Below are 21689 nucleotides of genomic sequence, written 5' to 3' on the forward strand. Positions count from 1 at the left end.
AGCTCACGGTGTCCCCAGAGGAGAAGAGGCCTCTCTGTTTCCTTAAGGATGAACTGTGGAAGCGTGGACCTTCCACAGCAGAGCAGTCCTAACTGTGGCACACAGGAGCAGCGGCACAGTCCACAGGGCAGGTGCACGTGGCCTGGGCTCTGAGCTGGCTTCTCTCTGAACCCTGCTCTCCACCACTGTGTCCCCCAGAGCTCTCACGTAGGATGAGGTGTGGACACAGGGATGGTGGAGATTGGTGGCCACCTTGGGAAAACTCAGTCTACCCCAGTCAGCAAAACCGAAAGGCGAAGCTATATGTTAGGTCCTGTCAAGTCAGAAGCAAATCAAAGCTGACCATTTGGTGGCTTTTCAGAAGCAGTAAAGACGAGTGGGCACGAGAGGAGACTGTCCCGTCTTTCTCCCAAGGAGCAGCTGGTGAGTTTGAACTGCATGCCTTTGAATTGGGAGCACGACTCCTCATTACTGAGCCAGCCCTGCCGTTCGTGTATGCCATCAAGGTGGAGTTGACCAATAGCTGGCTCTCCCTCCAGTGGGTTTTCAGAACCAGTAAATCACAGGGGAGGAGATTGTCTATCCTCCTCCTGCAGGGCAGCTAGTGGATTCCAACGCCGCCGCATCTGTGTGTGGGTAGTATAATTCCTTACCACACCCACCCTGCTTGCTGAAACCAAGGAGGACCTGAAGTGCTTGCTGCAGAAGGATTGAAGGTCAACATCAAGAAAACAAAGATACTCACCACTGGGCCAGTTGGCAGCATCATGATAGATGGTGGAAAGATTGAAATTGATTACATCTTCAGTTTGCTTGGCCCCACAGTCAACAGTCTTGGTACCAGCAGCCAGGAAATTAAAAGACTAATTGCATTGGGAAAGTCTGCTGTCAGAGACCTCTCCAAAATACAGAAGAACAACGATAGTAGTCTGGAGATGAAGGTGTGCCTGATCCAGGCCTTAGTCTTTGCAATTACTTGCTGTGCATCAGAGAGCTGGAAAATGAATACGGAGGATACAAGGAGAATTGATGCCTTTGAGCTGTGCTGTTGGAGAAGAGTATTGAATAGGAGAACAAACAAATTTGTCCTAGAGAGGGTGAAGCCAGGCTGCTCCTTGGAGGCAAGGATTCTAAAGCTTCATCTGACCTACTTTGGACACGTTGCAAGGAAGGACCAGTCCTTGGAAAAGGATGTCATGCTTGGAAGGGTGGAGGGGCAACGCAGGAGAGGAAGGCCCTCTATGAGGTAGATTGATTCAGTGACTGGGTAATCAGGGTAGGTGTGTTGGAGACAGTGAGATTGGCACAGGATAGAGCAGGGTTTAGGGCTGGTGTACATAGAGTCGCTATGAGTTGCAGGTGACTCGAAGGCACATGACAACAAAAACAAGCCACCAGCGCTCCATAGACTAGAAGTCTAAAACCAGAATAGAAATCAAAACTAGACTAGAAGACTGAATAAAGGAGGCAAGAAGAGAGAGAAGTCTGATTATCTATCCAAAAGTGGCAAAGGGACCATCACTACAGACACTGCAGGTGTTTAAAAGAAAACCAGACGTAATGGCACAGTGTCACGCCAGAACATGTCTAAAGATTTCAGCAGTGTGGACACATGTCCCAGTAAACAAAAGTTAGCCAAAATGGACATCAGAAGGAAAAGAAACTCTGAAGTGTCATGTCAGTTAAAGAAATGGAGCTCACCTTTAAACCTTCCACAAAGGAGACTCCACACTCAGGTGGATACACGGTGAATACAGCATGATGAAGGGAAGAATGACACGGTCTTTACATTTACGCAGAAGAAAGAGGCCAGAAAAACCGGCACGGTAAGTCCTGGTGAAGATAAGAGAAAGAAAAACTGCAGTCGATGAATTCATTCATGAAGGATTTTTTTTTTTAAATTTTGAACAAAATGTTGACAGAATCCAGGAGTTTAAGACTCTAGGATTGGTTTAACATTTAACAATTCAAACTCAAAGCCATTCAGTTGGAACTCTGGTAACTGACCTTCCAGCAGGTTTTCAGACGTCTTTCTCCCTTGGGACAGTTGCTGTCTCCAGACTACATGCCTTTGTGTTCATAGCACAGCTCTCTCACCTCGACTCCAGAGCTCCCTAGTTGACAGTGCAGTGTATTAATGGGGTCAAGGACAAATAGTATTGCCTGACAGGTAGTTGTCTAGATAGACAGGAAGAGGATGATAAATACAAACATAACATTCCTGAGTAAAACTTAAATCAGAGATTGAAAGGGAAATTTTTTTAATTTGAAAAATAAGTCAACAGATTACTTGGTACTTAGACATGATGACAATTTTACTTTGAACTAAAGGTGCTGGGTGGTTCATTTTGTAAATAAACTAGTAGAAAAATAAAAAAAAATTAAAGGAGTGCAAAAAAACCCCCAAACACAACACACCAGAGTGAAAAAAACCCAACCACTAACGCATAATTATTGGAAAAGGAGAAAGAGATTCTTTGCAGGTGATAAGATTGTTTAATATAAAGAGGAATCCTAAAAAGATTTATAGAAAAGTTAGCTCTAAGGAAGATGCAAATCAAAACAACTATGAAGATATCATCTCACCCCAGTAAAATAGCAAAATTTAACAGAGCAGCAAACAGCAAACGCTGGTGAGGTTACAGAGCAACTGGAAACCTTATTCATTGTTGGTGGGAGTGTAAAATGGTGCAACCGCTGTGGAAGGCGGTATGTATGGTGCTTTCTCAAAATGTTGGAAACAGAAATACCATTTGACCCAGCAATTCCACTACTGGGAATATACCCTAAAGAGACCATAACCGCCACCCAAGCAGATATATATACCCCCATGTTTATTGCAGCTTTGTTCACAATAGCAAAGAGTTGGAAACAACCTAAGTGTCCATCAACAAATGAATAGATGGAGAAGCTGTGCTATATTCACACAATGGAATACTGCGCTGCATTGAAAAACAAGGAACTCATGAAATACTATTCAAAATGGTGACCCTGGAGGACATTAGGCCAAGTGAAATATCTCTGACACAAAATAGTGTCAGTGTTGTAAAACGGGACTGACATTGGGGTTGGGGTGAAAAAAGGGGGATGAATTATATATACTGTGTTGAAACCAGTGAGGGAGAGAACTGTTTAAAAGGGATATATGATTAGGTATTTTTGTCATGATACAAGTCCACAATGAAGGCTGCACAGTGGAGTGGACCTGGGGGGAGGGATTGTATAACAATTAAAGAATTTTTCGTTTACTTTTCAGAGAGAAGAATGAACTTGCGGGGAGGGGTGGGCAGGGAGAAAAGTGCAATAGTGAATGAATGGAAACCCAGAGACTCTAAGTTTTCATTAAAATTAGTAATAAAAAAATTAATAATTTTTTAAAAAGTTAGAATTAGTTTGCAGATACAAGATTTTTTAATACCCGGTTAGCAAAGAAAAACCTTTTGTGCTCATACATCAGAAACAGAAAACAAAACTAAACAATACTTCAGTAACAGAAACACTCCCCATGTGTCTAGGAGTAGACATGACACAAGATGGATAAAGATGTACTGAGAAAATCTTTACATTCTTGAGAGAAATCCAAGACCACCAAAATTGTGCTCATGGCTTTGAAATTTCAGTGTTTTAATGTATTCTCAATTCACATGGCGGAAAACATGATCAGAAAATACCAAGTGATTCCAAAATCTGTGTGGCAGGGCAGAAGGCATGCATTACCAGTGCAGTGTTCTGGATGAAGAACAGAGTGTAAGAACTTGCTGTACTAGAGATCATGCATTTCTCATAATGTTCCAGTAATTAATATAATGTAATGTTGACACAAACATAAGTTAATGGAATAAGCTAGAGAGCCCAGAAATAGTTGCATGTATGTCTGGATGCTTGCTTTAGGACACTAGGAAGTGGCCTGCAGGGTATGCAGTTGGAAGAGGATGTAGTCTTTCCAGTAAAATGTGCTGGGATAATTGGAGGCCCAGGTGAGAGAACAAGAAAGTCATGCACAGACACCCATTTCAGGTACACAGACACGGGGGGGGGGGGGGGGGGGGGGGCGGGCAAGGCAACCGCTGAAAGGTCCTGTGGCATGAGGTTTCGGTGACCTTGGGGTGGGCACAGCTTTCTTTTAGAAAGAAACAGCACTTGAGAACATTAAAATCACAGGCATCCCGTTGCTGGAGAACGCCAGTGAAAGGTGAGAAGGTGACCACAGGATGGGCGCAAACGTTTGTCACACATGTACTCACCATGTAGAAATCAATAAAGCAAAAAATAAACAGCTTAGTAGAAAGTCAAGAAACTTCAGGTGTGCTTCAAAAATGTTCCCTCCATCCGTCCAGTAAACACATTGAAAAGTGCTTGACTTGGTTTGTAATCAGCGAATGCTAACCGGCCTAAATCAAATCCTCTCACATTTGCACCAGCAGGACTAAGATAGACAGCAGCGTAGTATTGTCACTGCCAGGTGGACAGATGACCTGAATCCACATCGCTCTTCTGTCGGCTGCAGAATGGCGTGGAGTGTGGCTCAGTGGGGCATCCCCTCCTTCCGTGCGGAAGACATCGCTGAGCTCCAGTTAATGGTGAAGCCAGGCACCTGTCTGTGGACACTTTTGTGATGATGACCAACAGGTTTCAGTGAGCTTCCGGCCTCAGGTGGACTACATAGGTAGACTTGGCCTTGTCTTCTGCTGAAAGCCAGGCCGCGGAACCCTGGGAGTAACAGTGGTGAAGAGATCCAGGCAGCATTTGTTTCTTTGGTGTTGGATCTGCTGTGGTGGGGCCGATGCAGAAGTCAGCTCCCCTCCATGGGAATGACCGCGTGTGCAGCCGCCACTCACCAGCTCTGAGGTGCTCTTTTGGGGGAAGTGTCATCAGTCTTCTTTGTCCTCACTTCCTCTCATGTTAGAGCCTTTCCCCTGGAGTTTGGTAATACTTGTGTATTCAAGCTCAAGTCTGAAGCACTGGCATTTTGAATTAGGGGCTTCTCTTTATGACCTTGGCCTGTCCACTGGCTGGTGTCCATTTGAGGTGACCGTGGGAAGTCAGCCCTGGTGCTGGAACGGGCAGAGCCTTCTGCTGGGGCGTTGCAGGTGTTCAGAGAAGAACACTAATCTGAAAGCTGGAGGCTGGTTCTTGGTACGCAGGGGCCACTGAGCTGGCACGTGTATGTGGGGTGAGGGTCGGACAGTTCCTGGGGTGATGTGGGGATGCCTCCTGTGGACCTGTGTGTGGACAGTGCTGTGTCTGCGCACTCACTAGCCCTGTGGCTCCACCAGGGCACGGTATGGCCTTGCTCCAGGTGTATGCGATGTGACATGGAGTTGCTGCCTGTTTGGTGTTGAAGCTTGCACCTCCTCTTCACGGTGGAGTTCCAGTCTTCCTTCAGCTTGGGAATGTGGTAAGGTCAAGTTGGCTGCACGGTCTAGGAATTTCAGAAGCTGAGTGAGTTGCTGAGAAAGACAGTGGAATTTAAGGTTGAATAAGAGCTGAGTAAAGTACTGACTGCAGAGAACTGGACAAGGATTGGGCATCAGATCCTCGAGACTGTGGGCTCTGGTGGTGGACCAGGTCAGGTGCCTCGGGGACAAAGACTGTTGGTCTCAACTTGAGGAATGCTTGTCTGAGGTGGGGTGTGTGGTGAGTGAGGACGGAGCGCCCACACTGCAGGAAGTCCTGTGGGGTTCAGGACTGGGTGCAAAGTAGGATTAAATCAGTAAGAGGCGTATGTTGATGCAGGGAGGATGGTGGTTACCTCGGCAGTTACAACCTTGGTCTTACTACACTCTATGAAAAGATTTAAGGCTCTTTGCAGAAATATTTCAGTATAAGGTACAGGCGAGGGAGAATCAAACCCAACCCTTAAACTCATTGCCGTGGAGTCAGAAGCAACTCAGAGCTCACTCTTGACTGGGTTTCTGAGACTGTGAACTACACAGAAAATTGTCCATCTTCTAACCCTGAGGAGCTGCTGTTGGATTCAAACCTCCAAGGAGATGGGGTTTTGGATTAGCGGTGAAGTTCCCTTCCAGCTGTGCCACCAGGGCCCCCAAAGTTAACGGGGGGATAAATGAATAAAAAGAAGGGCATGGGCAAAAAAGTGTGACAATATAGTGGGAAAGTGTTCCTGTCAGCAGACATTATAGGCGTTTACAGGTTTGTTGAGCCTAAATTTGACCAAACTATTAGGAACACGATTTTCTCTGATCACCTTCTTTGGACAAACTATACCATTTCTTGTTAAGTTAGACAAAGAGTTTCTCTGAAGGATCTTTATAGAAAGGGGAGTCTCTGTGAAATGTAATGAAACACCACTGTTCTTTTAAGGGGAGAAATGGAAATTTGTCAGAAAAGAGTTATTTGTATTCTTTGGTGTCATCTAGGATTGTCTCCGACTCTTTAGCTCTATGCTGTACCTGCGGTTCCTAACTTGTAATTTATATTAACACCGGGGGTGGGGGTGGGGGGATCTCGTGCCAGCACTGAGCTGCTGGCTCCTAAGCTCGACATACATTTTGAAGGTCTCCAGGTTTATCTGAATTTAATGTTAAAAGAGAGTTAAGTTTAGAAAGTAAAATGTTTCAGAATGATTGTAAGTTTCAAGTAGGTGAATAATGTAAAATGACTAACTTTCTTTTCTTCCTCAGTTTAATTTTGTTGGGAGAATCCTTGGACCTCGAGGACTTACAGCCAAACAGCTGGAAGCGGAAACGGGGTGTAAGATCATGGTTCGAGGCAAAGGCTCCATGCGGGATAAGAAGAAGGTGAGTGTGGGGCAGGGTGTTTTGTGTGTACACATAGTCCTGTTAAAGATCTAACGCTGTGAGTGTCAGGAATGACCTCGTGCAGTTGAAACAGTGTGTTTGTATCCTCCCTCGTTACTTCCCACTAACAGACTATGTGTCTGCATCTCATACTGGCTTTCTTTGGCATTGTGATTGGAGAAGCCAACATTTGGAAAATCCGTCAAGAGCATAACCTCCTATGTATGAAAACATGCACCTGGCAGTTTGTAAAAATCCAGAACGTTACTTTGGATGAAGCTTAACTGTGACCATCAGATGAATCACTTTGACTGTTAGGGTGAGAGGCGGGATGGGGGCTTTTCCAGGCGAGGGGGTGTGTGAGTCGCCCTTTGTGGGAGAGTACTCCCCAACAGTGTGCGCTTACCCGTTTAGGAGCTGCTTTGCAGTCTGTCTGCTTGTTTCTGGTGAGCGTGTGTCTGCATCTCCTTGTCTCACTAGTACTGGAAGTGTTGTTTGGAAGGCTTCATTCGCATAGTTTCCCTTTTTAATGATGCTGTGGGAATACGTCTGGATTTTGTATTACATTTTTTTGGGGGGGTTTTTTTTTTGGTGGTAGTTTTTTTTTTTAAGCTGATGCTTCCTTTCTGCTTTCCAAAGATTGAAATTGTCAGGAAAGGGATTTTTATTTTAAAATACACTGCGCTGTCATTCCGTGGGACTTGTGGTCTAAGCCCCAAGCCCACTTTGCAGGCAGTCCCGCTGAACAAGCTGACTGGGCACCAGTGGCCTTTCCTACCCTTTGACAAGAGGCTGGGTAGCCAAGGAGTTCATGTGCATTTAGGCGCTAGCGCTGGAGTCCTGGCTGGCTGTATGGCCTGTCTCCTGGCCGTCCGCTTGTCTAGTGGCTGACATCTGTCACAGACGGTTGATAGAGCATCTCACTCTGGTCTGTCTCCCCTTGGCGCCCTGACCTGGTACTGTCACGATCGGATCCGAGCATGGGGTGGGGCAGGAGCAGGCTAGACTCCCACCTGTTGCTCACAGGATCCCTGTGAGGTGCAGTCACGAGGACCGGGCAGCACCTAACAGCAGACAGTGGGAGTGAAGTTAGAGTGGAAGGAAGATGCCTAGACAGAGGGAACCAGGCCGGCTGAGGGGCATTTCAGGAGTTCAGAGAAAATGCCATTTGGCTGTCAGCCTCTGTTAATTTTCAGTTGATATAAATGCTAAGAAAGCTGTATAACAAAACTTGATTGACTAACTTTTCACACATATTCTGGCAGGAGCATTCTTTCTTTCCTGGTCAGACTTTGTTGCTCTGAGGACCAGCCGTAACTAGTTTTCAGAGTTGACATTACAGAAAAGTAGCTGAAAGGAATGAACATTAAGAGCATTTCGTTAATGAGCGAGTGAAGGGCATCTGTGGTCCCCTCCGCTCCCCATTATAAACCATGCATTCTCCGACACTTTCTGGGACCTTAGCTTGCACTGCGTGTGTGAGTTGCGGTTTTAAGCACATGAACGTGCCACTTGAATTTCTGCTTTCCTGGGTCAGAATCCCTTCAGCATTATTGATGAGTCATCCACATTGGGTTTGTCTAGAAGTTGATGAGTCTGCGTGGAGATGTGGCAGGAGGCTGGGGTGAAGGCTTGCCAAGGGATGGACTCCGAGCCAGCAGCAGGGCCTGGTGCCCCGTGGCAGGCCGCCGGCCTCTGCAGTGTAGTGAGAGGCCCGTGTGTCAGATAGCGAAAGGGGAAGTCCGTTTTCATGGGTAGTGCTTCTGGCTTAGAGTTTCTTAGTAGCAAGCATTGTTCTAGGTATTTTACATGCATTTATTTTGGTTTATTGGTGTCTTACTATCCCCTCTGTATTAGTGAGGGAACTGAGATTCCGGAAAGTTGAATAATCTGCCAAAGATCCCGTTCCAAAAAGTGGTGGTCTGTCTTGCCCACACCTGTGATCTCTCCTGTGGCGTACACCCAGTCATAAGTCCCTCCTCAGCACTAGAACAGCTGTCAAAGCAGCTGCCGTGTGTTGTCCAGTTAGAACTGACCCTCCAGCAGGTTTTCAGAGAAAGTTAATCACACGGGAGGAGACTGGCCATCCTCCTCCTGCAGAGTGGCTGGTGGACTTGAACTCTGTACTTTTGGAATTTCATTGTAGCTTCTTCACACTAGTAGAACTTCTTAAATATTCTTATAAAAGGCCTCTAAGTTTTAATGGATAAAAATACGTAAAGGTGACAGAAGAATTTACACTTTTGAGCTGTGTTGTTGTAGAAGAGTACTGACTATCTCGTCGACTACCAGAAGAACAAACCGTTGTGTTTTAGAAAAAATGCACCTACAGTGCCTCTTGGAGGCAAGGATGATGAAGCTTCATCTCACATACTTTGAGCCTTTTGTTAGAGAGACTGTTCTTGGAGAAGGACATCATGCTTGGAAAGGTGGAGGGGTCAGCGAAACAGAGGAAGACTCTGAATGAGATGGATTGACATGGTGACTGCTGGAACAGGGTTCAGATCTGTTGTTCTAGGGTCTCTGTGAGTTTTACTTGACTGGATGATACTTAAAAACAAGAGGTTTTAATGGAGAAAAGATTGAGGTTGCCAGCGGTTTCATTTTACTTGGATCCACAGTCTGCACCCATGGAAGCAGATAGAGTGGCAGTCATTCTAACAGTTGCAGGACAAAGCCTGTCCGCAGGTGCTTACCTGAGTGGTGTTTGTGAGGGTGCTGCTAGAACAGTTTTCTCACCAGTCTGCAGACTTTGTCCTTCGAGAGCTGCCCTGTCGGGGCAGGATGAGGGCTGGGGAGCCGAGTTGTACAGTTGTGCCCCTCCCGAGAACAGACAGACCCCATTTCCACAGCCTGTCACTCTGATCTTGTTGTATACTTACCTTTCTGACATCATCGGGCATAGTTATAGTCACTTAAAACCCGCTAAAATCCCTCTTAGAAAATACGGAAAGATGAGTGACCCAGGGAGCACTCGTCTCTCCCTCTCTCTGTCCTGGGGCTCCTTTCATGCTGCATCCTTGCCCACCCTCATCTAATCCTAGATGTGTAGTTTCATCTGTAAATATTTCATTAAGTAAGATAAACTTCGAGTGATACTATATTTAGTTTTTAGCTACTCAAAGAGAACTGTGTCAAAGAAAAGAGTGAGCCCCTTGATCTCATAGATAAGCTTTAAAAAGTGTTTGAAGGGGCATCGGCATGAGGCCCTGTACTTGTAATTGGTTGACATCGCTCTGTCACCTTCCTCCTCATCCCATTATTCATCTTGCCATTTATTTGTGAAGAAGCTAGGCTGTGCCCTGAAGAATTTCCTGTGGGTTTTACTAGCTGCATTCTTGAGTGACGCTTACCTGGATTTTATATGAGTGGTGGTGGGAGAGATGGAGTCAGGCCCACCCTCCGTGCGTCTTGTCTTTGGAAAGAGCATACCCTATAGGGTTGTATCCTTGCTCCCAATGATGTTTGAAGACCGCTCTCCTTGCTGACTTAAGCCATCACCGGTGCTTCAGACCCCTCATTTCAGGAGGAGTTGCAGAATCGCTGTCTGAGTAAATGCTTGCAGACTTATTTACTCATTCACTCGCTCGTTCTCATTAAGTTAGAACCATCTCATAGCTGACCGTGCAGGGGCTTCCCGAGGCTGTAAATTCCACCCTAGGAGATTGTCCTTCTCCTGAAGAACCACTGGTCGATGCACTCTGCCAGAGAGGGGAGGCCTGTGGGTTACAGCGTGGTGGGTTAACATTCTTGTAGGGTGTCACTGAGTCGGCCACCGCTCATAATGGGCCTGTGAACAGCAGGTACGACTGCTCCCCTGCCGTGTCCTGTGCCCCCTCAGGAATGCTGGTATTCTTGATCCCATTGTAACAGTCACTTTGCTGGTCCATCTGGTTGAGGGGAGGTGGTAGTGGGGCCATCTGTTTTGGGGGAAGGAGGTAGTGTCCATCTTCTTTGGGGAGGTGGTATTGGTCCATCTTGTTGAGGGGAGGTAGTAGTGGTGGTCATTATCTTTTTTCCCTTTTCAGTGGACCACTTATATTAAAAATAATGAATTTGCAGGATTTTTTTTTAGATAAATGAGGAGTCACTTTGCTTTGAGCATCATTGTTAATAACATTGAAATAGTTTTTATGTATGCTGATGTCAGATGAATCGTGGCTGAAAGCTGAAGAGTGTCTGTACTATACAAAGATATTTGACTTTGTTGTAACAAATAAAGGCTATCATTGAGAAGAATGGGAATCCCAGAACACTGTCTTGTACTCGTGTGAAACTTGTACCTACAGCGAGAGGCTATTGAACAAGCAGAACAAAGGAACACTGTGTGGTTTAAAATGGAAGGTGTGTGTCAGAGTTGTATCTTCTCTCCATACCTATACAATCTGTATGCTGACCAGATCATTCAAGAACTCTGTGAAGAAGAATGTGGCATCAGGATTGGAAGAAAACTCGTCAGTAATCTGTGTTACACAGATGACACAATCTTGCTTGCAGAAAGTGAGGAGGACTTGAAGTACTTACTGCAAAAGATCAAAGAATACAGCCTTGGTTATACCTCAATATCCAAAAGACAAAACTTCTCAGAACTAGACTGCTAGGCAACATCATGATAGATGGAGAAAAGATTAAAACTGCCAACGAATTGAACTTGGATCCACAATCAACACATTTGATACCACCAGCCAGGAAGTGAGAAGTGTATTGTATTGGGAAGATCTGTAGTCAGGGACCAATCAAAATTACTGAGGAGTCAGTTAGAAGACTTAAGGTGCACCTGATTTAGGCCATGGTCTCTTCAGTCACTTCCTGTGCTTATGGGAACTGGACAGTAAGGATGACAGAGAATAACGGATGTCTTTGAGTTGTGGTGCTAGAGAACAGCACTGAACATCTCATGGACTGCTGAAAGAATAGGTAGGTATTAGAGAAAGTGTAGCTAGAATGCTCCTTGGAGGCAAAGATGATAAAACTTTGTCTCAATATTGTTAGGAAAGGTTATTTCTTTGAGGGACATCATGTTTGGAAAGGTGGAGGGTCGGTGAAGGAGAAAATGACCCTTAGCCAAATGAATCGACACAGTGACTGCAGCAATGGGCTCAACTGAGTCAGAGATGAAAGGATGATGTAGGATAGGGCAGGGTTCAGATCTGGTTTTTTAAAAAACATATTATTTTTGTATTTGTGTGTACCATCAAATCAGATCTGACTTGTCCAGGACGAGATTGTCCTTCCTTCTCCAGCAGAGGATCTGGTGGATTCGAACCGTGCACCTCTGGGATTGCAGTGAAACATCTTGCCACTAGGCCACCAGAGCTTACCAGATCTGTTGTTAAGAGCCGCTGTAAAAGGGTCACTGGGAGTGTTCAACTTGATGGCACCTGAAAAGAACAACAGTCTTTTCAGCTGATGCTCAGATCGTCTAACCGGTAGATGCCTCTGTAAGTAGGTGTTTACAGCCTTTGAGACAGTACTTAGTAGCTAGGGCTGTGATGTGATAGGCAGTCTCATCTGGAAAATGTCCTCCTTTGGCTGGAAATCAGTCATTCTTTAAGGAGTTCTGGTGACTCGTGGTGGTGAGGTGGTACTGAGAGACTGAACACTGGTGGTGCTCAGGTGGTAGAGAATGTACTTCTGGGTGTAAAAGAATGTGTTTTAGCCCATGAACTTGTAGAAATGCACCCCCCCTTACCCCCCCCCCCCCCCCCCCCCAGGTGTAGAGTGACTCTGTGTCCTAGCAAGTTCATTCTCCTCAGATCCAGGCTACAGTGTCTGTGTGTTACCTCAGCAACTTTCTTAACAGTGACTTCTTTTTCAAATTACTTGTTGCTAAGAACTCAGAATCATTTTCTTTAATGCTAGATAATAAAACTTTCTCATCATGGAAGTGTAAAGACAACTACCAAAGAAATACTGCAGTATTGTAAAAATAAAAGGATAACTAGCGAAGAACAGTCCAGAAGATGGGCTAATAATAGGCATAGATCCATAGTAAGTAATACACAATGTATATGAATGAAACACGTTGCACATGAATTAAACACAAGTAAATGAATTATTGTATATAAACCAACAAAAAATGTAAAAACAAACAAAAACACAACCTACACAGTATGATGAATGAGAACAGGTTTCCCCCCAGTCCATTGTGTGTTCTGTTAACTCTTAAAGCACCTGGTGAGGAAAACTCTGGTGATTGCTGCCTTCAATATGGATTACAGCTCAACATCAAGAAAACAAAAGTCCTCACCCTTGCACCAGGAAGCAGCATTGTGAAAGATGGAGAAAACCAGGCGTTTAAAGGATTTACGGTTCCTGGGATCCATAAGTAATACCCATGGAGGCAGCAGGGGAGAAGTCAGAAGACATGTTGCATCAGGAAAAGGTGCTGTCAGCCACGTAAAAGCAAGGTTGTTTGCTCAGAGTAAGGGCGCCTGACCTATGCCGTGGAGGCTTCCACTGCTGTACGCATTGCTAGTTGGACAGTGAATGAGGAAGACCAGGGAATTGGTGCCTTTGACCTAGGGTGTTGGCGCAGAGTTTAGCACTGGACTGTCACAAGAGCGAGCAAACGTATCTAGGTGAGGGTGGTGAGACTTCAGGTCACTCCATGTTTTGGACACATTGCCTTGGAAGAGACATCATGCTGGGACAGAAGGCTCCTGGCCTTCACCCCTCCCCTCCTTGTCCCTACCTTCCCTTCTCTGTTACTCTTCCTCCCACCCCTCTCCCTTCTCTTCCTCTCTTTCCCCCTCCTTCCCCTTCCCTCCCCTTGGGTCCTCCACCCCCCCTCTCCAGTCAGAAACAACTTTGCACAAGCTACGTTACAGCAAATGGGACTGTTGTAGATTCCTCTTAAGGTACTCTTCCACAGTGCATACTTAACCCTGTTGTGAATCGAGTGGAATAGTACTAGTTATCTGTGAAGAAAGATCTCTTGCTTTAGGGGAATGACTGTTGAGTGTATCTGGTTTGGAAAGAGACCTTATGAGCCATGGAGAGTAAATAGCGCGTGATGTCAGTTCCCAGGACTTCAGGACTGTCCCCCAGACACATTGGTGTGGTTTCTGATACATGCTGAGGCCACAAGTCTGTGGGCCTGGGAAGCCTGCCTGCAGTGTGCTTTCAAGGCCAGGGATGCTAGGGTCGCAGGATCTGGTCCACAGTGTGACCACCATCATGGCCAGCTGAAGACCTGGGAGCTTTCTTGAAACGCTGGACAGGATTGGAGCAGCTGCGCGGGCAGTTGGCGAGAAAGTGGCAAGGCCGTGCAGGGGTTCCCTGCTGTGTGGGCAGGTTTCATGCTGTTGAAAGTGTTGGCCAACATTTTCCTGAAGAGGAGCAACATGGTACATTGATTGTTTGTAAAAGATTACTTGATCACAGTGGAATTAATGGCTAGAAATGGAATGGGACAGGACCAAGTGCCAGCAGAACTTGATGGCCTGATGAGGGACCAAGTTCTTCCTGTTTCTGAGGACATCACATCTCTTCTTGGAACCTGCCTCCTGGACACTACTTGGAATCCAGACCAGTGGCATCTCTTCAGCCTGAGCGCCTTAGAGCTCCTCTTCTGGCTCGCTAGACGTCCTGGGGCTTATTGTTGGGTCCCACCTCAGAGGCGGTGGGAAGAGAGAGCGAGGCCCGGCTTTGTGCAGGAGTTCACACTGGTGCTTGTCAGATGGTCACTGCTTTCGTTTTGTTTAATGTGGTCTGTGGTAGTTAACTATCAAGAGAAACAACCTTAACTCCCTTCCCACATCAGCAGCCACATTGTCCCTCTGCCCGAGTGCAGGCTCTTCACACTTGTCCCTCCCTCACCTTGGCCCCAGGCGGGTGTGCGTGAACAGAAGTCACTTTAGCGTATGTAGTCGGGTAGAGTTCAGTGTGGATTGCTGGTTATTACAGGCGCACACGGCTTCGCTTCTCTTTTCTGACAGTACAGTAGCAGGTCAGCTGAGCCTTCAGAGTGGATCTTGCCGCTGCATTGTGGATGGCTGGCTGTTAGGCGAGATGGAGAGGGTCTGAAATCCTCAAGGTCCTGTTGATTTGAAGGTACAATTATTAATGTTATGTCCAACAGTCTTTGAAAGGTAAAGAGGTGGACCCAGTGAGAGTAACCTCTGTTTTCATTAGTAAAAGTAACACTTTAAGTAACCTGTAAACCTTAAACTAATTCCTCAGCTGTAGATCTTACACTGGGATGAGTTAATTGTCCATGTCTAATGAAAAGAGACATGAATTTCAGGGAAAAGAGAGAGTCCATTTGATCACTAGAAGCTGTTAATGAGCCTTTTAAAATTAAGTCTTGATTGGATTGCAGTCAATTTAGTTAAGGAATATTGGAGCACCTTGTAGTTGTGATGCATGTAACAGTTTTGTTTTTAAGGGTTCAGCTCTCTGTTGACTGAATTAGTGCATTGTTGCTTATGTATGTATCATCATGCATCATTAATTGATTTTCTTTATCAAAATCCTTTATCAGGCAATTTTTCTTGGGATGTCTGTTTTAAGGACAAATCATTTTTAGCCCGTTTGATAAGCCGGGTGAGCCAGCCTAGCCTATCTGCTGGTTTTCTTACATATTCAGTATTCAATTACAAAAGACCACTATGAAAAGGATATTGGTTACCACTTTTTAAAAACAACAACAAAACTTCCTAAAATAAAGATGCCAGGATGGTATACTACAATGGCTAGAGGAGTCGGGGGGTGGGGAACTCAGTGGGCTCTCCTTAAAGTAGATTGCCAGGCCTTTCTTCCACAGCTCCTCTGTGCCAGCTCAAGTGAGTGCGCCACAGTTCACACCTCCCCAAGACCCCCTTAACAGCTTGCCCTCCTTCCCAATGCCTGCTGGCTCTCTAGGACAGAGTTGTGGGATTTCCATAGGAGTGGTTGTGGAAGGAGCCTTGGTAGCACAGTCGGCTTAGCATTGGGCTGCCAGCCTCGAGGTCCATGCACAGCTTGGGAAGTGCGTGCATGGTTGTTGTGAGCTGGGATTTGCCCCCACATGAAGGTCAGTGTTGACAGAAGCAGGTTGCTACCTCTTTCTCTCAGGAACAACTGTTAGATACAGACTGCTGTTGTTTTGGGAGGCATTAGAGTGCTTCACCACTGGGCCACCAGGGCAGTTAGAACCCAGAGCATGCCAGCTTTAGAAGAAGGAGGGACAGGACCTGCTCTTTAATGCAGTGAGCCTCTCAGTCATCCTCCAGGTGAAGTTGGCATGAGGCTGGAAGGTAGAGACTCTTTCCGAGGTGGGCCTGACCCTTGTGATGGGCGTCAATACACACGAAGAACCATGGTCTGGATGGAGCCCCTCATCCATCACGCGAGAGAAGTGCCGGAAAGGTGTCTGAGTTTCTCCGGATAGCTTGTATTACTTTAACCTTCTGCAGGTATTTAAAAAAAAAAATCAAAACACAGAACACCTCATGCACTGTGTGTGTAGGTGATCATTTGCTCATGTGTAATCAGAGAAAAGGTTCTGTCACCTGGGACTGACCTGGCTTCTGTGTTCCTGTCTTGTCATCTGCCCTGGGCTCGAGTGGGGACTTTGCACCAGTCGTGAGGTTGTCCTAATGCTCCAGGAAAGCTGGGGAGGAGAGAGCAGCTGTGAGCTGAGGGTCCCACTGCACCAAGAACTGGGGTGTATGATCACCCCACAGTGTGGACAGTCCAGCACCAAGCTAGGGAATGAAAACCTGCAGAGGGATGCTTGTCCTCACAGAGTCGAGGCTGTGCTGAGATTAGAACTCAGAGTGCAGCAAATGGTGCAACAGAAAGCTGCGATTAAGTGTAATTTATAGTGACATAAAAATAGTGCCATTTAGCAAAGTCCAGCTGTAAGAAGTATTGCATGACGCCTAGCTTGGCCTTAATACTTTGTAACACATTCTAGTTGTCTTTTCTGTGTCAAGGATGAGTTACATTTGTTTGTGGTTGCTCAAATTGTCATGTGGGCGTTTTTTACCTAACAGTTACATATTTATATATTGTTGTTATGTGCCATCTACTTGACTTCCACTCAGTGAACCTACTCACAACAGCTTTGAACCCTGCTCCCTCCTGAGTCAGTGTCATCGCCATGTTACCCATCACGGAGTCTGTCGACCTCATCCAGGGCCTTCCTCTCTTACACTGTTCCTCCATCTACCCTTCTAAGCATGATGTCCCTCTCCAAGGACTGGGTCTTCCTTGCAACATATTTATATATAATTTTGTATCTATGTGTCTCTCATATTTCTATAAATGACATGTAAGTACAAAATGATACATAACTATGTAATTATTTTGGTAAAATATGTACACACCCTTATGCTGACACTGACTTGACATTTCCCCATGTGTGCCTGCCCTCCAGGAAGGGGCTCTTTCCCACTCCCTCCCAGTGACCATTACTCAACTCAAGTCTCTGTGCTTCTGCATTTTCCTCGTTTCCTTCAGTGGTAGGACACTGACCATGCTGTGCCTGGCTGCCATCACTCGGTGTAATGCTTCCTGGGTGCATCTGGGATGTGGTGCCTCAGGGCTCACTTGTGTGCTGGGCCATGTTTGGTTCAGCAGTTCATCCATTGATGGACAGTTGGACTGTTCCCTGTCTTGTGAATATCGGTGTATCAATTGTGGTCCTGCCGTCAATCCTTTTGAATCTAGATCTGGGTGTAGAATTGCTAGAACATAAGGTCTCGTTCTCTGTATAACTTTTAAAATTTGCAACAAGTACAGATGGGTGGGCTCTGCCATGAGTGAGGGTGTGAGGCTGTGTGGGGAGCTGAGCAGGAGACTCTGACTTGAGTTACTCAGGTGTTAGCACTGCCAGTGGGCTGCAGCCTTCACCTGTCTGTGCAGGATATTCAAATCCCTGTTCTCTGCATATATGCGGGCTGTCTTGTGTGCTAGTTTCTGTACCAGCTGCGTTCTCCAAAAGCAGTCATATTTCTCACCCCTTTAGTGAACTGTTGACATATTAGTGCCCCACCCTCATCTTTAATGTTTTTCTGATGCTCTAGAGTAGTTTCAGGGTTCATTTGACATCCCCCCCCCTTTGTAATGACCTTTTGCTCTCTTCATGGTGTCATTATACAACTTACCTGGCCTTCAGTCATTGGTACTCAATGCTTCAGACCTATTCTTAAGATAATTTTGACATTCTGAGGAGCAGTTCAAGATTATATTTTGGTTTTCATGGACTTACTTTAATTTTTCTTTAGCCTCAATTTGACTGGCACTGGGATAATTGATGATGGTTTGATCCACAGTCAGCACCTGGCTTGATTTTGACTGCTGATACTGAGCTTATCCAACAATTTCTTCCACAAATGTAGTTAATCCGACTCCTGAGCCGTGCCATCTGGGGAAATCCACATGTAGACTCGCTGTTTGTGTCTCTTATAAAAGGTATTTGTGATGAATAAGTCATTGAATGTACAGAATTTGATCATTCTGTTTCTAGCCTTATTTCTGTCACCAAGTCCATACTTGCCAACTACTCTTCCTTTTTCATTGTTTCCAACTTTGCCATTCCATTCACCAGTTATCATTAACCCATGTTGATTGCAGGTTTGGTCAATTTTGGACTGCTAAATTTGATTGAAATCTTCAGTTTCTTTCTCTTTAGTGCCTATATTTGAATAGTAGTCCTGTAAACAGGTCTTCCTTGTACGTGTGTGGGTAATAGTCTACGACTCTCAACGTTGTACTTCAGGGTAGACCCTGATACTGTCTTTTGAAAGATTCTTCCTCTTTTCCATGCTGGCATAGTATGCTGTGCGATTGTCTGATTCAAAGTGGCCACAGGTACTCCATCTCACTAATGCCTAGGACAGCAGTGTTCATGCATTCCATTGCTGTTTTCACAACTTCTAGTTTTCCAGTATTCATACGTCATACATTCCGTTTTCAGAAGAAACTCTGGAAATTGCTCTAGAAAGTCAAGCCAAAGCAAAGAGAGATGTTGAAGAAAGCAAGCTGAATGGAACATTTTAGAGGACAGCTAGAGAAGACAAATTATTATAAAGGAATATGCAGAGAGGTAGGATTGGAGAATAAAAAGGGAAGAACTCACTCCCATGTCTCAAGTTGAAAGAAAAAAAAATTCAAGCCTCAGGTTGAAGTACTAAGATTCTGTGAGCAAAATCTTGAGTAATTCAGGAAGCATCAGAAAAAGATGAGGGAATATACAGAGTCACTGTACCAAAACCAGCTGAAATATTTCAGGAAATATGGTATGATCAAGAGTCGACGGTAATGAAGGAATAAATTAACACTGCAATAAAGGCATTGACAAAAAATAAGGCCCAGAAATCGATGGGATACTAATTGATTTGTTTCAGTTAACAGATGTAGCCCTGGATTTGCTCACTAGTTTATGTGAGGAAATTTGGGAGAAAGCTGCCTGGCTCACTGATTTGACTGGAAGAGAGGCCTTTTTGTTTCCATTCCCAAGGCAGGTGATCCAACAGAATGTGAAAATTACTGAATTATAACACTAAATTATGTGCAAGCAAAATATTGCTGAAAATCATTCAGAGACATCTAGAACAGCACATAGAATGGGAACTGCCAGAAGTTCAAGCTAGATTCAGAAGATGTTGTGGTAGCGGTGATATTCTTGCCTGTGTGAGATGGATCATGGCTGATCAAGAATACCAGAAGAATGTTTGTTGATGCTGTATTGCCTCTGCAGAGGCGTTGACTGTGTGGATCATAACAACACTGAGAAGCACAGGAATCCCCAGACTCAATTGTGCTCTTGCGAAGCCTTTACCCAGACCAAGAAGCTATTGCTCGAACAGAGCAAGGGGATACTACATGGTTTAAAATTAAGAAAGGCATGCATCAGAATTGTAACCTCTCTCTGTACCTGTTCAGTCTGTAGGCTGAGCAAATGATCGAGAAGCTGTACTCTGTGAAGCGGAATATGGCCTCAGGATTGGAGGAAGACTCAGTAACCTTCAGTATGTGCATAACACAACCTGGCTTGTGGAAAGTGAGGAGGACCTGAAATGCTGTGGCCTTTAATATGGATTGCTTCTCAATATCAAGAAAGCAAAATTTCTCACCACTGGACTGAGCGGTGACACCGTGATAGATGGAGAAAAGATGAGACTGGCAGTGACTTCATCTTCCTTGGTACCAGCAATCAGGAGATGAGGAGATGTATTGCAGCAGGAAAGTCTGCAGTTAGGCACCCCTCCAAAATTACTGAGGACTAATGATGTTAGCTTGAGGATTGAGGTGCTCCTGATTCAAGCCATGATCTATTCATTCACTTGCTGTGCATGTGAGAGCTGGGCAGTGAATAAGGATGACAAGAAAAATTGGTACCTTTGAACTGAATATCCCATAGACTGCCGAGAGAACAAACCGATCTATCTTGGAGAAAGTGACTAGATTACTCCTTGGAAGCAAGGATAGTGAAGCTTTGTCCTGCATACTTGGTGCTAGGACATACTGCTAAGAGAGGCCATTCCTTGGAGGACATCATGCTTGGAGAGATGGTGAAGGAGAGGAAAACCCTCACCCATGTGGTGACTGCTGCAATGGGCTCTGGTGTGTCAAAGTGTGAGGAGGGCACACAGGACAGGACAGGGTTCAGATCTGTTCCTAGGGTCGCTATGAGTTGTACTCAACTGGAAGGCACCTGATAATAAAGGTTTCTGAAGTGCAGGAGAATCAGATAGCTAATGCAGATAAAGCACTGGGAAAAATTTACTTAGATATTAATAAGTGACACTTGGCAAACTTGACAGATGACATGAGAGAAAAAATGAACACTTCAAAAGTTATTTGAGGAAGAGTTAAGGTTAAGATGCAAAGTTGAAATTTAGAAATGAAAAATGACTAGGCTATAGGCAGTATCAAACGACGTGTTGTGCACGAGGCCCGTCTGCTGGCAGGAGCCCCTTTGAAGTGCTGAAGAACAAGGGTGTCACGTGAAGAACTGACCCAGCAGTGGTTTCTGCAGTTGCTTCACGTGCTTGTGTCACTTGGACAGTGAGTCATAATGAGACCAGAGAAAAATCAAAGCCTCTGAATTGGGGTTTTGGCAAAATACGGCCAAGAGGATCGACTGTCCCGAGGAGCGCCAGAAGCATGGACACGCCTGTCTTGTAAGAAGTGTACCAGTGAGGGAGTTTTTCTTTTGTTTTTCAAGGAGAGGAGAAAAGGGGGGAGGGGCTTGTGCGGGGAGAAGGGTGCAACAATGAATGAATGGAATTCCAAAATCTCTGTAGATGTTCATTGAAATGAAAAATAAACTAAATTAAAAAAAAAAAGTGCATCCAGCATGCTGCTTCGAAATCAGGGTGGCGAGATGCTGCTGCACGTCTAGAGTGAGGGGTACCTGTTGCCATTGTATTTCCTGTTTGAGCGGTGTGTACAGGCTTATTTGGAAACTAAGCATAAAAGATGGACATTGCGTCCATTCAAATAGTAGATTATTTTTGGCACTTTGTTTTGTTACTTAATAGCGACCATTCTTTATTGTATATTAAAGAATTTTTAATAGATATTAAACAAATTATAGGAACCAACTATGTCTTGGAGAGGGTGCCCCCAGAGTGCTGTTAGGAGGCAAAGCTGAGGGGGTTTGCCTCACATACTTCGGGCCTATTGCTCGGAGGGGCTGTTCCTTGGAGAGGGACATGATGCAAAGGAGAGGAAGACTCTTGACCAGGTGGATCAACTCAGAGACTGCTGCAATGGGCTCTGTTGTGTCAGATAGTGAGAGGGCACAGGATAAGACAGTGGTCAGTTCTAGTGTATCTGGGGTGGCAGTGGGTCACACTTGGCTCAGTGGCACCTAACAACAACAACAACAACAACAAAAAACAAATTTCACTGACCTTTCTGGGTACAGTAGATACCACAGAGCAGGGTAACACTATATGGTTCAAAATTGGGAAGGGTGTACGCCAGGGATGT

General features: G+C 45.2%; 1 protein-coding gene across 1 annotated transcript in view; it reads left to right on the forward strand.

The window, feature by feature from the left end:
• Window positions 1–21689, forward strand: part of QKI (QKI, KH domain containing, RNA binding) — a 107724-nt gene that overhangs the window by 13879 nt on the left and 72156 nt on the right. Inside the window, exon 2 of the mRNA XM_006882825.1 lies at window positions 6645–6761. Coding sequence (XP_006882887.1) covers window positions 6645–6761 — 117 coding nt within the window. The remainder of the gene's footprint in view (window positions 1–6644; window positions 6762–21689) is intronic.

The sequence above is a fragment of the Elephantulus edwardii genome, unplaced genomic scaffold (assembly GCF_000299155.1).
Source record: "Elephantulus edwardii isolate Elephantulus edwardi_28Jun2011 unplaced genomic scaffold, EleEdw1.0 scaffold00024, whole genome shotgun sequence".
In the NCBI taxonomy this organism is placed as follows: Eukaryota; Metazoa; Chordata; class Mammalia; order Macroscelidea; family Macroscelididae; genus Elephantulus; species Elephantulus edwardii.